Raw genomic sequence first — 14,968 nt, forward strand, 5'->3', positions numbered from 1 at the left:
CATTAGTCAGAGCCCGTGGTACTCAGTCGCAGGGCAGGGTAATCAGGAGGTCAAAGGGTCAAGCATCCCCCCTCCTTCAGCAGCAGCCAGCAAGACACACACAAACACGCAATGGCTGGCAGCTGGATGAATACAGGGAGATGAGGACAGGAGCGTCTGGCTAAACATTGCATTCCACAGAGAGAACTGAGCCACGCATCTTGCATCTTCTCCCTTCCTCTCCGATATTCTGCTGCTCAACGAACTGAGCTGCGTGACGTCACCTGCACTCCCCGCCCCTCCACACAACTGCCGGGAGCTGAGGAGGAGGGCGGAGGCAGCATCCCTGAGTGACAGCAGCTGGCTGCAATGAGACAGCCGCTGCTGCTAACTAATGAGCACACAGAACGCTGATATTATCAGCCGGGCGCTTGGGGGAGATGACCCGGGCGGCCCGCCCTGGTAAAAGGCTCTGGGGAGAACACTGTGGTTGCATATAATATACTGTAAATAATGTTTTAGAGCAAAGTTGAAATGCAGAGTTATATTCCGCTTTAAGTGTCCCTTTAAAGCAAAGTGTAATTTATAATGTAGGTACACTTTAATACATCATAAACTAAAATAATTTATCATTACATGACACAGTTCAACACTACCAAATCTATCAATGGTCATATAATGTACTGGAGTATCCTTTTCCATACGCATGCAGAGCTGTATGTGATCTGGAAAGATGAAAGGTGAATATTACACTCCAAAAAAATGCTACTCAAGTGTTTTGAATAGACTCACACTACCTGTATCAGCCATGTGTGAAACACAACAAACAACAACCAAACTGCCTTTACAATGTGTTATCTGATCTGATTGCCAGGCATACAGTACTAACTATTTCTGAGCCAAAAAAAAAAATAAAAAGAGGAAAGAGGTCTGTTCACTTCCTCTGAGCTCTCCATGCAGTAACCAGATAGACCACTTCTGAGCATAAAATGTTCACTATTTCACAAACACAGAAAAAAAAAGTCAGCTTACCTGATTCCTGCAAACTCCACCTTCTGTGTAATGTATGCACAAGAACTGACCTGTAAGTACAAAGTATGATCTGAGCTCAGTAATGTAGACCAAAAGGAATAAGCTAATCATTAGGTCGAACACTCACCGGTCTTTTTCAGGACACTGGTTTAAGCAATATGTGAAAGTCAAGTCCTGCCCACTCAGTTTTCAATAGTAACATTTCTCTGAAAGCTCTCATGTATCCCAGTCATAGTATTTACCAACAAAGGAAAGTATGGTAGTTTCTACTGGATGCATTCTTGTTTGTATTTAACCACTAACCATGTAGTTTCATCAGTCCAAAATGGCAATTGGCTACAAATGAAATATTTTCAAGAATACAAAATGTTATGATCAACAGAAAATTAAAGTACAACTATCAAAGTTGAAGATTTTGGCAGAAGCCCTGAAAAAAGAGAAGAGAGACTTGGGAATGATAAGTTATAAGCAATTTTTTTAATGTGTCCTGAAACGGCACCATTCAAATGCAGAAGAGACCATCCATCATGGGGGTGCCTGATATGTGTTGAATCTGTAGTGTGACGAGTCAACCCCCCTGCTGAAAGCAGCATGATCGCAGCAACATACCCGTAAGTGTTCTGTTGTGCTTGTGGAGAGAATCATTTTTTCGGATGTCCGCCATTGCAACAGTAATCAGTGTACGCTATGCCTGGATGGCTGGGAGGCTTTTGTGTATCATTGGATGGGCACATTTTAATATATTCTGGGGTGCACGCAGCCTGTGGGGATCGCGTTTCCACAGGCTGCACTAGGAAACAGGAATTGAGTGTATATCAACACAAAATATAGATGCAAAGGTGCCTCCCCACTAATACAATAAATCCTCCCGCCCACCCCTACATAGTGTACACAGTTTACTGTTTCTGTGCAACAGCAGACAGCCAAGATGGTTTACTATAAGCACAATAGAACACTGCAGAGAGGGAGCATTACTTGGTCATCACACAGGAGGAGGACTCCTCAGACTTTGCCACACTATAGATTCCACACATAACGCCATTCCTCATGACGAATGGTCTCTTCTATATTCTGATGCAGACTCCTCTTATATGAGATGCTCTTTGAGCGGTGCAGTTCAGGGGCACACGTAAAACAATTCGCTCATAACTATTTATTATTCCCAAGTTTCTCCCCTCTATTACAAGACTTCTGCCAAATTATCAGCTTTCACAGTTGTCCTTTAAGGTAGTGTTTGTGGTAAAAAACTAAAATAAGTTTACTTTTTCATATTTCACTGTGAACAAGAATGAAAATGCAGTATCTCCTTGTCACCATGTTTTGTACACTTAGAACTTACCAAGCTCTTTTTCAGTCTCCACATATCCCCACGCCCTATGTACTGGTCCTTAAAGGTCAACTCCACAAGGTCAAGTGTCACATCCTAGGATACATACACACAAAAACATAGAAACGCTTTAGTGTCTCATCTTATCTGTACTGTAAGTTTATAGTACAGTGTGAAGCAGGCTCAGCTGTGCATTGACACAAATACCTGTAGATCCATAATATTCAATTTTCTGGGCTGAATAGGAGGCCTGTACTAGCTACTAACAAATTACTCACTGAACGCCGCTAGAACCATAATTCCCATTGCGGCCTATGGCAGCTCCCTCAAATGTTCTCGGCCGCACGGCACACTTTTTGCCTCACTCACTGCCCAGCATCGCCACACTCCTCCATAGCCTACTACCTGGTTGTGACACATCGCAATGGCACTGGCTGACATGTCAGTTGTAAACGGACCAAACTGCACAGCTTTTACAGGCCAATGTGAGTCACTGCTGTGCACGAGGAAGGGACTAACCCCGAGCTAGACCCTTTATACATAGGTATTACTTTTAGAAGCAGCATAAGTGATTATTAAAGGAATACTATTGATTCACATATTTTTTTCAGTTGACACAGGAATGTTTGGGAAGTGCTGCTAAGTACTGGTGTATACATTTTAGTAGCAACCTCTTTGTTTACGGTTATCAAAATACTTTCAAACTTTACTAACGCCAAAACTGACAGACTGAGCCATGAGGAGAGGGGAAATTCCCCTCACACTTGACCAGTTAACTCTATGTGTAACTCTGTGTGTGACAGAGAGAAAGCTCCCAACAGCTGCAGCTTCTGTGTCCTGTGTTTCTGACTGAGGTGTCTGAAGAGAGCAGAGGAAATGTAACTAATTGTCACAGCTTTTCATACTGTTTTTGCTTTCAGAGTTTGATATGTTTGATATTTGCATTCTGTAGTCTGATATGCAACTCTGGCTGTGCATTGAAGCAGACACCCCTTCTGCAATTGATTTGTCCCAATACAGCTAAATCCTAGAGCAGTGGGAAAGTTCAAAACGCTCTACCCCCTCAAATCAGACCAGCAGGTGCAGGACCAGGAAAGCCAGGCCAATTCTCAGACTAAGGGCAGATTGTAAGCCCGACACGCGTCAGTTGAACCTTGTGGTTTTATTGCCATGTCATGTGGAATCTTTTGAATAAAGAACAACAGCATTTTTCTACCAGCACTTGGTCTGTGGATCCTTCTATGCACAGCTAAATCCTACCCTCAATAAATTACAGCTTTTGCGTCTGATATTTAACATGAAAAGTAGGAAAATGTTTACACAGCTACTTCGACATTATTTGTACATTGTCATTTTAGAACACTTGGGTATTGATAGTATTCCTTTAACCATTTACCGCCATCCTAACGTATTAAAACGTCATGCTTACCGCTATTAACAGCAACATGACGTTTTAATACGTCGCGCATTCCCGCCGCTGCTACCGCCGTGTGTCCGCCGCTACCGCCGCCATTACCGTCGGGATCCCGTGCTGGGCGATTGGGGAAGAGGACTGAACAGTCCTCTACCCAATCGCAGTGCCTGGAGTGAATGGACGTGACCGCGAACAGCGGCTACGTCCATTCACATAAACAGGAAATGTAACAGTTTAATAAAGTGTGTAAAAAAAAAAAAAAAAAAGTGAACACGTCCTATGAGTGTTAACCAGCGCCATCTTGTGGCCAAAAAGTATATTACACTTACAAAATACATACATTTTCAAGTATATACACATCATTAATAAAATTACACTTCCAACCCTCCCCCCCAAAAAAAACACTTGTAAAAAAAAAAATCAGCTTAAAAAAAATAAATAAATAGTTACCTTAGGGACTCACCTTTTTTTATTCTATATTTTATGGGGGAAAATTAATTTTAATTTATTACATAGGGGCTTGTAATTATGGCCAGAACAAACAGAAAAATAACCACTTATATTTCAAAATAATATACTGTCGCCATACATTGTGGTAGGGACATAATCTAAACGGTTTAATTATCGGGACCACTGGGCAAATAAAACGTGTTTGTTTTATCCACAGGAGAATGTTTAATTTTAAAACTATAAAGGCTGAACACTGAGAAATAATGATTTTTTTTCTTTTTTTTTCTGTTTTTCTCATTAAAATGCATTTAGAATAAAAAAATTCTTAGCAAAATGTACTATCCACAGAAAGCCTAATTGGTGGCGAAAAAAACGAGGTATAGATCATTTTCTTGTGATAAGTAGTAATAAAGTTATTAGGGAATAAAAGGGAGGAGCGCTGACAACTGAAAATTGCTCTGGTCCGTTAGGATAAAAACCCTTGGGGGTGAACTGGTTAAGTAAATATGTTTGTGTGAACTATTAATGCTTAGCTTTATGTAAATGAGACCATGAATTTACCTTTGGATGAACCACATTGACAAAAACATCTTGATATGGCCTTAGACGAAAAACTTGAGCCACTGTCTGGTCAATACTAACAGTTTCTGCACAGAAAGAGACTGGTCAGCTGGACGAATATACAAGGACAAGGCTAATTAGCAATGGAAACTGTAAAAACAAATCACAAAGATTACCTTTCTGCAAATCTTCCTTCAGAGACTTCACTTGCAGCAAGAGAGGGCTGTAGATACACAAACAAATGGTTCACAGATGCCTTTTAATCCCAGCTCAGCCATATTTATTTATGAGTGCATATATGGTAAGAAAAACATGATGACTCAAGGCCCATAAGCACTTGCAATGATAGTCAACTGAATCAATTGTTCTGGATCATTTGTCACCCATTTCCCATACAGCTTTTTAGCTCTTGGCTGACTCTATGGTGAAGCAAGAGAGAGCAGAGCTGCCAGCACCGGCAATGATACAACAATGCAAACACAGCAGAACAAATTGGGGGTTTACTAAAAAATTATAACACTTTATTTTATCATAACAGGGATACAAATACCAATTTCATGGGAATTATCATAAAAAGTCTTACAGTATAAACACAATCCTAAAAACATTGCCTGACACACTTTTCATGGACCAACGCAAAGTTTATTATATCAGGATTGGTCATGCATTGTATAGTCTTACAGGCACGTGTTCGGGACCTGGGGACTGATTTTGCTAAAGACAGAGGTTTACTACATCAGAGTTTACTATAACAAGATTCTACTGTACTGAGGCTTGTTCCTCCCTTTCCTCTTTCTGGAAGTTGGAACACTGACATTATCAAGTGACCAAATAACTTTAGTGAAGCAGTCAGTATGACCCCCTGTTATACTGACGGATTTCACTAAAGTTAGTGAACTGCAGATCCAGATGCAGTGTTTGTTGTAGCCATGGCTCTTCAGTTACTAAACACTCAGGGATTGGCTTTCAGTCACAAGGAAAACATGGTTATGAGAGCAATTAGACCTGCCCTCCTGTCACATGACCCTTGTCACTATGGGTACATAACTGGATGGGGCTGAATTTCAAATTTTGTGAAAGCTAGGAGAGAGCAGGAGGCATCAGCCATCAGCAGTGTGCACCTAGGGACCTGATCTAATGCATCATTTTATACATGGCAAACAACATTTTACATACAGTTTTTTTCTTCATATATTAACTAATGCACTTGGGATAGGGCTTTATAAGTGGCAAAGTGCTTATAAATAATAATAATAATAATAATAATACTACCAACATATAGCGCTTTTCTCCGGTTAGACTCAAAATGCTAGAGAGCTGCAGCCATTAAAGTGTACCGAGACGAGTGCTATTCTACAAATGGACACCAATGCACGTTCTTTGCTCAGTGACAAATGTCCTCTTTGCACTGCTCTCTGTCCCCCCTTCCCGTTACTGTGCCCCCCTGTAATTGCCAACAAGCAGCTTGTCAGCATACTAATAGGGGAAGGGGCATCCTTTGCAGGAACTCTGGAGCACCCACTCTGGGGTTAGGAACGCCTTTTCTCTGAGCCATTCCCTGAATCTTTCCACCCCTTTCCCACCCTTATGTGTCACTTCACAGTTCTCAGAGAGCTCTGTGGGAGCAGAGATGCTGCAGCATCGTGATTTCTGGGGTCGTGGCCAACTTAAAAAAAAAAAAGAATAAAACTTCCCTGCAACTTAGCGGATGAATGGAGCACCACAGGATGGCAAAGAGCGGCGGGCAATTGGGCGCACAGTGAGTAACTTCTGCGCTGTCAGAAGACGGAGCAGAAGTTACATTTTAAAACACTATAATTCCCCACTATCCATGTGGACCTAGAGGGGGAATAGTAATTAACGTCGCTGGAACTTGTGCAGCAGCAGGATAAGCCATATACCGGCTGTATCCTGTGCCCAACTCTCCCAGCGGCGATTACATATGTACGCAGGAGCGGATCGTTGAACTCAGGGAGAAGAGCTGGTTCAAATAGTATGTTTTTTCTGCCTCAGGTCCTCTTTAAAGCAAATCTGAAGTGAAAATAAACTTATGAGATAATGAATTGTATGTGTAGTACAGATAACAAATAGAGCAAAGTAAAAAAAAAAAAAAAAAAAAGTATCATGTTTTCCAGTACAGGAAGAGTTAAATCACTTGAGTTATCTATGCAAAAGAGCGTTGGTGGAACTCAGTTCTGTTTTCCAAATAGCTCCCTCCCTTTACTGATGCCTAACCCTAAGACCCCCCCGCCGGTGGTGCCTAAACCTAAGAACCCCCTGGTGGTGCCTAACCCAATGACCCCCCCCCCCTTGGTGGTGCCTATAGTTAAACCCCCCTGGTGGCACCTAACCCTAAACCCCCCTAAGGCTTTCCTCCCCTACTCTACCGCAAAGCCGTGATGCGCAGCAATCAAGTTAAATTTCAGCACCTGGAGGCACCCGATTATTGGTAGTAACTTGAAATAACCTCAGGTGCTGGGGCTTGCAGAGATGCTAATAGCGGCATTACGTTGGGTTATAGCAGCATTGCATTGCAGAAATGCAAACAGCGGCATCGCATTGCGGAATAGCGAAAATGCTTGCAGAAATACACAAGAACTGGAATTGCATTGCAGAATAGTGGTATTGCGGCAATCCAATGCCAGTGTTTGCATTTCTGCAAGCCTCAGCTCTGATATTACAAATCACTACCGCTAATCAGACGGCTCCTGGCGCCAAAATGTACCTTGATTGCCGCATATTGTGGCCATTATAAAAGCCATGTTTTGCAGCAAAGAAGGAAAATATAAGCCACTGCCGTGCGCCCAAATTTCCTTTCTCTGCCCCCATTTGCAGCTTATTAATAGGTGCCTATTTTTCCTGCTTCACTCTTGAAGTATGAACAGAGTATGCTGCAATCCAGGCCTCACTCACAGAGCCTGAAATAGACTTCCTGCACCCAGCTGCAGCTAGTCACATGATCAACAAATCAAGAACTTTTTTTTAGATACAGAAATATAATTTAACATTAAGACGATACCAATGCTCTGATTAATGAGCCATTATATGGTTTATTTAGATTTATGCCTGAAGCTGAGCTTTGAAGTCCTAATGCAGATTCAGGTTTTTAAGCAAACAAATATCACAATTTGTAATGCACAAAGTTCTGTATTGCATATCACATATTGGCATTATGCTTGACGGATCAGTCAAAACCAGTCTTTTCAGCTGAACGATCGTTTGTACACACCTTTGACTTGACGTCCAAATGACCGGTCTAAACGACCGATCGTTTGGAAAAAAAAAAATCAGACATGTGTATGTACCTTTAAAGAACAGTTAATCTGTCTTCTGTTTACCTATTAACATGGTCTGTTCTATGACAATCTGGTAACCAAATCCATTGCTGCTGACCTGATAACAATGGAATTTAGGACAGCAAGGCTATTGAGTTTGAAGAAAGAAAAAAAAAAAAAAAGACGCACCCATGCATATTGAAATGCTGCTTTTATTGCTATGCCTTCTTCAGACTCATTCATTTTACTGATTCTCTTACTGATGGCTAAAGGGGCCCATACAATGGTTGATTTCAGCAATCGATCGATCGATCAATGCTATAGAATCGATCGAACGATCAGAAATCTATTCTTTTAAATTCCCAAATCGATCGATTTGCGGCCGATTTCGATCAATCTCAATCGATCTGGCAGGGTGGAAAATCTAGGTCGATCTGTTGAGATTGCTTATCATTTTGCATTGGCCCTAATGCAAATCTGATGGCAAAAAAATGCCATCAGATCGATTTTCAATAGATTTCATACTGAAATCTATTGGAAATTTGTTCCTAGTAAAAAATGTTCCTAAACACATCAGATAGATCAGAAATCTGATGATCTATCTGCTGCTAATCTAACGAGTGTATGGCCACCTTAACACGGTACAATTCTCATCAAATACCTTTCAAATGAGCCTGCAAGGGGTTAAGCTTGAGCATAGAGGCTGCTGCCATACATTTTTGTAGGGGAAAAAATCTCTTTATGTTTAAGATTTATGACCCTGGTAAGGGTTTGGAGGAAGAAATGAAGGGCAGCTGGCCCACTCCATTATCTGACAGCTAGAATTCTAAAGTGGAGCTAATACTCCTATGAATTTGTGTTGTACAGGAAAACTTCTTACTGGATCAAGAGTTCTGCTTTCTACAACCCTGGCACTAATCACTAATTACTTTGACATGTGGCCTCTTATCTCTCCCAAATCCTGCCACTCTTCTGTTTTTTTTCAGCACCATTGCCTTTGTGGTCTTTTCAGAAATCCGGCCCCAACTGTTGCTTTCCCAAAAAGTTTAATTTTAGCTTCTGAAAGTCAAACATATAAACTGCACCCATGTAGAATTCAGCACCCATTTGTTAATTCGCCTTTTGAGGGGGTAAGGTCATCATAAAGCCTTCTGCAGCACTCTATAAGAAAAGGGATGGGAAGAACGTGGCCTATCAGGAAAGCCTAGTCTGGGATCACATGACTGCAAGTAAATAAGGTATTTTACAGTTTATAATGGAAACATGAAAATTCATAAGAATATGGTAACATAGTACAAGCAATAACATGTTATTTACTACTACTTTGCAGTAGAGGGATTTAGGGTTCCTTACTTTGAATACGCTGTGTATACTGTTGTGCTACTGGCACACACAAGGCTTATACAAACTATTAGATAGGAGGAGTGCAATTTAGGATTTGTCTGATTCTATTGATGCTACATTCCCCCATCTACGTTATTAGTAAACTTATTTTCCCAGGGTTCTTCAGACCTATATTTTTAGCCACTTACAAACTGTGGCAAAAGCTATTACAGTTGACGCAACATTTGCACCTGTCTTATTTGTGCCTTTATTCCCGTCAAGAAAGCATATTCCACATTACATATGAATGAACTATATTATCATAATGGGTGGCAGACTACTTTGCTGCCGGTTGCTCAACAGGTCACAACCGCTAGGACCACCCAACCAGATATGAGAAAAACAGAAGGGGTTACCTTGCTATGGAAGGAGACTAAGTACTGAAGTGCTAGGACCGACTGGACAGGCAAGGGCCGTACTAACAGGGCAGACCAGTGTGACACAGCAGACTGGTGTGACAGACATGCAGGAACGGCGTGGACAATGCAGCAGCAATACGTCAGGGTTTAAATACCCTGGCCTTAGCGCCAGTGCTGTGGCTATGCCCCCTTAAGCAAGCATAAACTAACTAAGGGTGCGTGCGCGCACCTAGAGAGACGCAGCCGCGCCACACATGGGCGCTGATCCCGGAAGCCCGGCAGGACGGCGTCCATTTGCAACTGAGGAGTTGTCGCTGGATTCCAGGAGTGCTAAGCAACGGCTTTGTATGACTGATTGAGGTCGAGTCCCTGGCTAACTTTTTTTATTGATTTTAACAGGGCTGTGGAGTCGGTCCAAAAATCCACCGACTCAGACTCCTCAGTTTAGGATTCCACCGACTCAGACTCCTCGACTCCGACTCCTAATTTGCATATTACAATTTTGTTGATTAACAGTATGTAACGTGAAATTCGTCTCTTATTGCCAACGCTTAGGAATTTTACAAGACAACTGAAGTGAGAAGAATATGTAGACTACTATATTTATTCCCTTTAGAATAAAACTAGTCCTTGGTAAGAGTACTTGTAAAAGGTACAAACCGGAACAAACAACATCTATCAGGCCCTAGGCAATGTAACTGTGGGTGCATGTAAGAATGATGTGCAGGTACTCTGCAGGGGAATAAGGAGATTCTTCCTCTATTACACATTCTTCATGCACAATCTGAACATTGATCAGGCCCTAGGCAGTGTAACTGTGGGTACATGTAAGAGTGATGTGCAGGTACTCTGCAGGGGAATAAGGAGATTCTTCCTCTATTACACATTCTTCATGTAAAATCTGAACCAGGTTTATGGGTGATAGACAACACCTCTGTGTTCAATGTGCACAACATTCTCAGTGGATTCCCTAAAGCTCTGTAGGGAGTGCATATGTAGAGTATAGTACTGTGTAACAAAGTAAACCTGAGACAGATGAAATTATAGTTTTGTACATACCTGGTACTTCCTCCAGCCCCCTTCAGGCTAATCAGTCCCTCGCTGTCCTCCGCCACCTGGATCTTCTGCTGAGTCCAGGTACTTGAGCCAGTCTGGCGTAGTGCGCATGCACACACTCCGCTGCCGGGAGCGTACTACACCTGCGCAGCACTATTACGCAGGTGCAGAACGCTCCTGGCTGTAGGAGCGGCACGTGGCTGGACTGCGCTGACTGGCTGAATTACCAGGACTCATAGCAGAAGCATCCAGGTGGCGGAGGACAGCGAGGGACTGATTGACCTAAAGGGGGCTGGAGGAAGCCCCAGGTATGTATAAAACTTTACTTTTCATCCGTCTCAGGTACCCTTTAATTTGTAGTCACCAAACCAAATTTTAACAACATATCAAATTATTTGATTTAATGAGCAAAGAGAGTGCCTACATTTGCATAAATCAGAATCAACGCAGAATTATTTCCATCTCATTGACCATCTCTATTAGTGACACGGCTACACATCAGGCTTTATTCTTACAGCATAGACGTTATTTAGTATATATAAGATTCCTGTGTGCACATCATATATACAGTCACAATCAGTGGTGTATATCTGACTTTAAAAATACGGGGACTGCTTTATTGAAGCAGCACAAGTAACTAATTTTGATTGGTTTATTTCATTTTTGTGGACTGAGCACAGCTATTACTGTATATATACTGTATATATACACATTATTTTTAATGACTATTATGTGAGAAATAGAACATTTTATCATATTTTCTATTTTAATTACAGTTACAAATTCATTAGGAGTCGGAGTCGGTGCATTTTTTCCTTACTCCGACTCCAGGCACCCAAAATTGCTCCGACTCCGACTCCACGACTCCACAACCCTGGATTTGATTGCGTATTGTCCCCAGTGGAGTGGTTGTCCCACACTTAAGTATGTATCAATAAAAGGTTTTCTGCATTTTTCTATCAACTAAGAGGCTCATCTATGAATATCTTGTTCCTTTTGTGAGTTTAAGTGTGCTATAAAACCAGCAGTTCTGCACACCAGTTTGGAATGCAAAGGCAAAACAAGAATCATTTTTACAGCCCTGCACTGAAGCAATCTATAGACTTCTCTTTTTTGGTTACACCCTGTAAGTGATGATCTGCAGTTACATACCGATTTAAAATGTGACACTATACTGTTAAAATTCTGCCTTACATTGCTCCAGCTTTGTGAAGACCAATATGCAAGCCTTTGGATAAATGTCCACTCTTAGGCTGCTTCCACACAGGGACGTTACAGGCGCACATTAGTGCAGCCTGTAACGCTCCCCCAACGCACAGCAATGTAACACAAGTGGGCTGTTCACACTGCCCACGTTGCGTTACATGTAACGCTGCACGTTCTTCAGAAAGTGCAGCATACTATAGCGTTACAGCGGCTTAAGCCGCGTTAGACTGTCTGCACATGCTCAGTAATGTTGGGGAGGAGCAGAGAGCGGCCAGGCACATGGCTAATTAATGTAGAGAAGAGCATGAAAGGTCTGGCACTGTAGTTTTAATATCAGCATGGATGTAAACAATGCAGGAAGTATCAAACCATATGTAGATGTGACAATGTGCAGTAGATATTTTCGTGCAGCATGTTGGTAAACAAAAAGTCACTTGCAAATGTACAAGGTGCTGTACCTGGTTGTGGGGAGGTGGCAGGTGTGGGCGCCAAGTGGTGCACGGCCTGACGACCGTTTCGCAGGGCAAAGTGCCTGGCTTCTTCTAAGGGGAAGTGCACGAAGTGACTAGAACGATAGCGGACTTAAGTATGCGTCATCCGCATACTTCCGGTCCGCTATGTGAGGCCCTCCTCTTCTCTATAATTGGTCCGGGCGTAAGCTGCGCAGAGAAATGGAGGAAGGGATGGGCGCGGCCAGCTAGAGTGATCGCAGGCGCGCGTCAGTGGTGATGCTGCAGCCATGTGATCTAAGGTCGCACCCTCCCTTCCTCTCTGTACAGCTGGAAGCGTAATAAATGCTTATGTTTCAAAGCGTCATGTGGTTGCTATAGTGAGCGGGATGGCTACACCCCACATAGATACTGGTGGACGCAGGAGCCCATCAGATATAACACAACCAGAGTGCTGAAACCGCTGTAAAACAGCAGTTGAACCGCACTAAATAAGACATTGAGGTATTCTCACTTGTCAGGGCTTATTAGCCCATTGGCTATGAGCTGGACTTTGCAGACGGTTCCGGAACAAGAAGGTGTGGCAAGAGGGGAGGGGGGATAACAGTGTACCTACTGTGAAAGGAAGGGGGCAGAGTGAAGAAAAGGAAAGTGAGGTGGAATGGTTAAAAGAAAGAAAAAAGGGGTGAAGGAGGAAAGGTGATAGGTACACCGTGGGGAGGTAAGGGTGAGAAAGATAGGGACAGCCTAAAGAGTAGCCACACAAGAAAGGCTGGACTGGTTCATCTGATGGCAAATTATGAAAAGGCGGTCAGCAGGAAGTACTCAATCAAATTTTTATTATTATCGTCAAACGTTGACTAAAATAATTTTTAATTGATAAAAATGGGAGCAAATAGAAGGGATCCCCCATGAAAAGGAAAGAATAGGGAGAAGGAACCGACCAAATTCTCCCAAATCCGAAAGGACAATGTAAAGACACTGTCTTTTCAAAAAAACATATAATGCCAAAATAGGAACCGTCTAAGGGGCAACAAAGGGTAGTGAGGGTGAAGAAGTAAGAACTTATGGATCGAGAAAGCAGGCAAGGTCTATGTAATCGTTAAGACCCAAGGCACCCATTGCGTTGGTGCGCAAAATCCAGTGCGCTTCTTGTCTGAGCAGGAGTTTTTTCCTATCCCCACCTCTGCGGGGGACGTTACATATGTCAATAATTGCAAAAGAGAGCAAATCGGGGTTCTTTTGGTGGGCTTCTGTCATTTGTTCGACTAATCTTGGGCATCCTTTACCCTTGGGCAACAGTCGTGCGTGCTCTAGGATGCGTTCTTTTGCCATTCTCGTGGTTTTACCGATATAAAAACGTTGGCACGGACACCATAGAGCGTATACGACGAACTTGGTTCTGCATGTAGCAAAGAAGGTTACATTGTGTGAGATTGGGCCCAATTGGAACAGTCTGCCCGTTTTAAGAAGATGGCAGGCTTTACAAAAGCCGCAACGGTGATTACCTGTGGAGGAGAACCCGCTCAGCCAAGTGCGCTGTGAATTAGCGCGAAAATCGCTGTGAACCAAGACGTCACCGATTGTCGGTGCTCTTTTGAAAGCTACCAAAGGTTGAGGTGGTAGACTGGCTTTTAACACTGGGTCCTCAAGCAGGAGTGACCAACTCCTGTTGAAGGCCCATTTTATTTGTTTGGCCATGGGGGAAAATTCGAAGGAGAAAGCTATTGTCTCTTTGGCTTTAGTAGGGGCCTTTCTTCTTACTAACTCTGACCTATTTCTCAAGGTGGCTTTTCTGATGGCTTGATCGAGATCTTTTTCTTTGTATCCTCGAGCCATAAGCCGCTGTTTGAGGTCGCCCGCCTGCTCTACGAAGTCTTGTAACTCTGTATTGTTCCTACGTAAGCGCAGGAATTGCTACCCTCACTACCCTTTGTTGCCCCTTAGACGGTTCCTATTTTGGCATTATGTTTTTTTGAAAAGACAGTGTCTTTACATTGTCCTTTCGGATTTGGGAGAATTTGGTCGGTTCCTTCTCCCTATTCTTTCCTTTTCATGGGGGATCCCTTCTATTTGCTCCCATTTTTATCAATTAAAAATTATTTTAGTCAACGTTTGACGATAATAATAAAAATTTGATTGAGTACTTCCTGCTGACCGCCTTTTCATAATTTGCCATCAGATGAACCAGTCCAGCCTTTCTTGTGTGGCTACTCTTTAGGCTGTCCCTATCTTTCTCACCCTTACCTCCCCACGGTGTACCTATCACCTTTCCTCCTTCACCCCTTTTTTCTTTCTTTTAACCATTCCACCTCACTTTCCTTTTCTTCACTCTGCCCCCTTCCTTTCACAGTAGGTACACTGTTATCCCCCCTCCCCTCTTGCCACACCTTCTTGTTCCGGAACCGTCTGCAAAGTCCAGCTCATAGCCAATGGGCTAATAAGCCCTGACAAGTGAGAATACCTCAATGTCTTAT

General features: G+C 42.6%; 1 protein-coding gene across 6 annotated transcripts in view; it reads right to left on the bottom strand.

The window, feature by feature from the left end:
* DEPDC5 (DEP domain containing 5, GATOR1 subcomplex subunit) overlaps window positions 1-14,968 on the bottom strand; it is an 88,708-nt gene that overhangs the window by 69,254 nt on the left and 4,486 nt on the right. For all 6 annotated transcript variants that reach the window (XM_068238402.1, XM_068238407.1, XM_068238411.1 and 3 more), the window contains exons 4-7: window positions 4,940-4,986; window positions 4,764-4,849; window positions 2,351-2,434; window positions 1,012-1,061 (exon numbers count right to left, since the gene is read on the bottom strand). In XM_068238402.1, coding sequence (XP_068094503.1) covers window positions 1,012-1,061; window positions 2,351-2,434; window positions 4,764-4,849; window positions 4,940-4,986 — 267 coding nt within the window. The remainder of the gene's footprint in view (window positions 1-1,011; window positions 1,062-2,350; window positions 2,435-4,763; window positions 4,850-4,939; window positions 4,987-14,968) is intronic.

The sequence above is a fragment of the Hyperolius riggenbachi genome, chromosome 1 (genome assembly GCF_040937935.1).
Source record: "Hyperolius riggenbachi isolate aHypRig1 chromosome 1, aHypRig1.pri, whole genome shotgun sequence".
NCBI lineage: Eukaryota > Metazoa > Chordata > Amphibia > Anura > Hyperoliidae > Hyperolius > Hyperolius riggenbachi.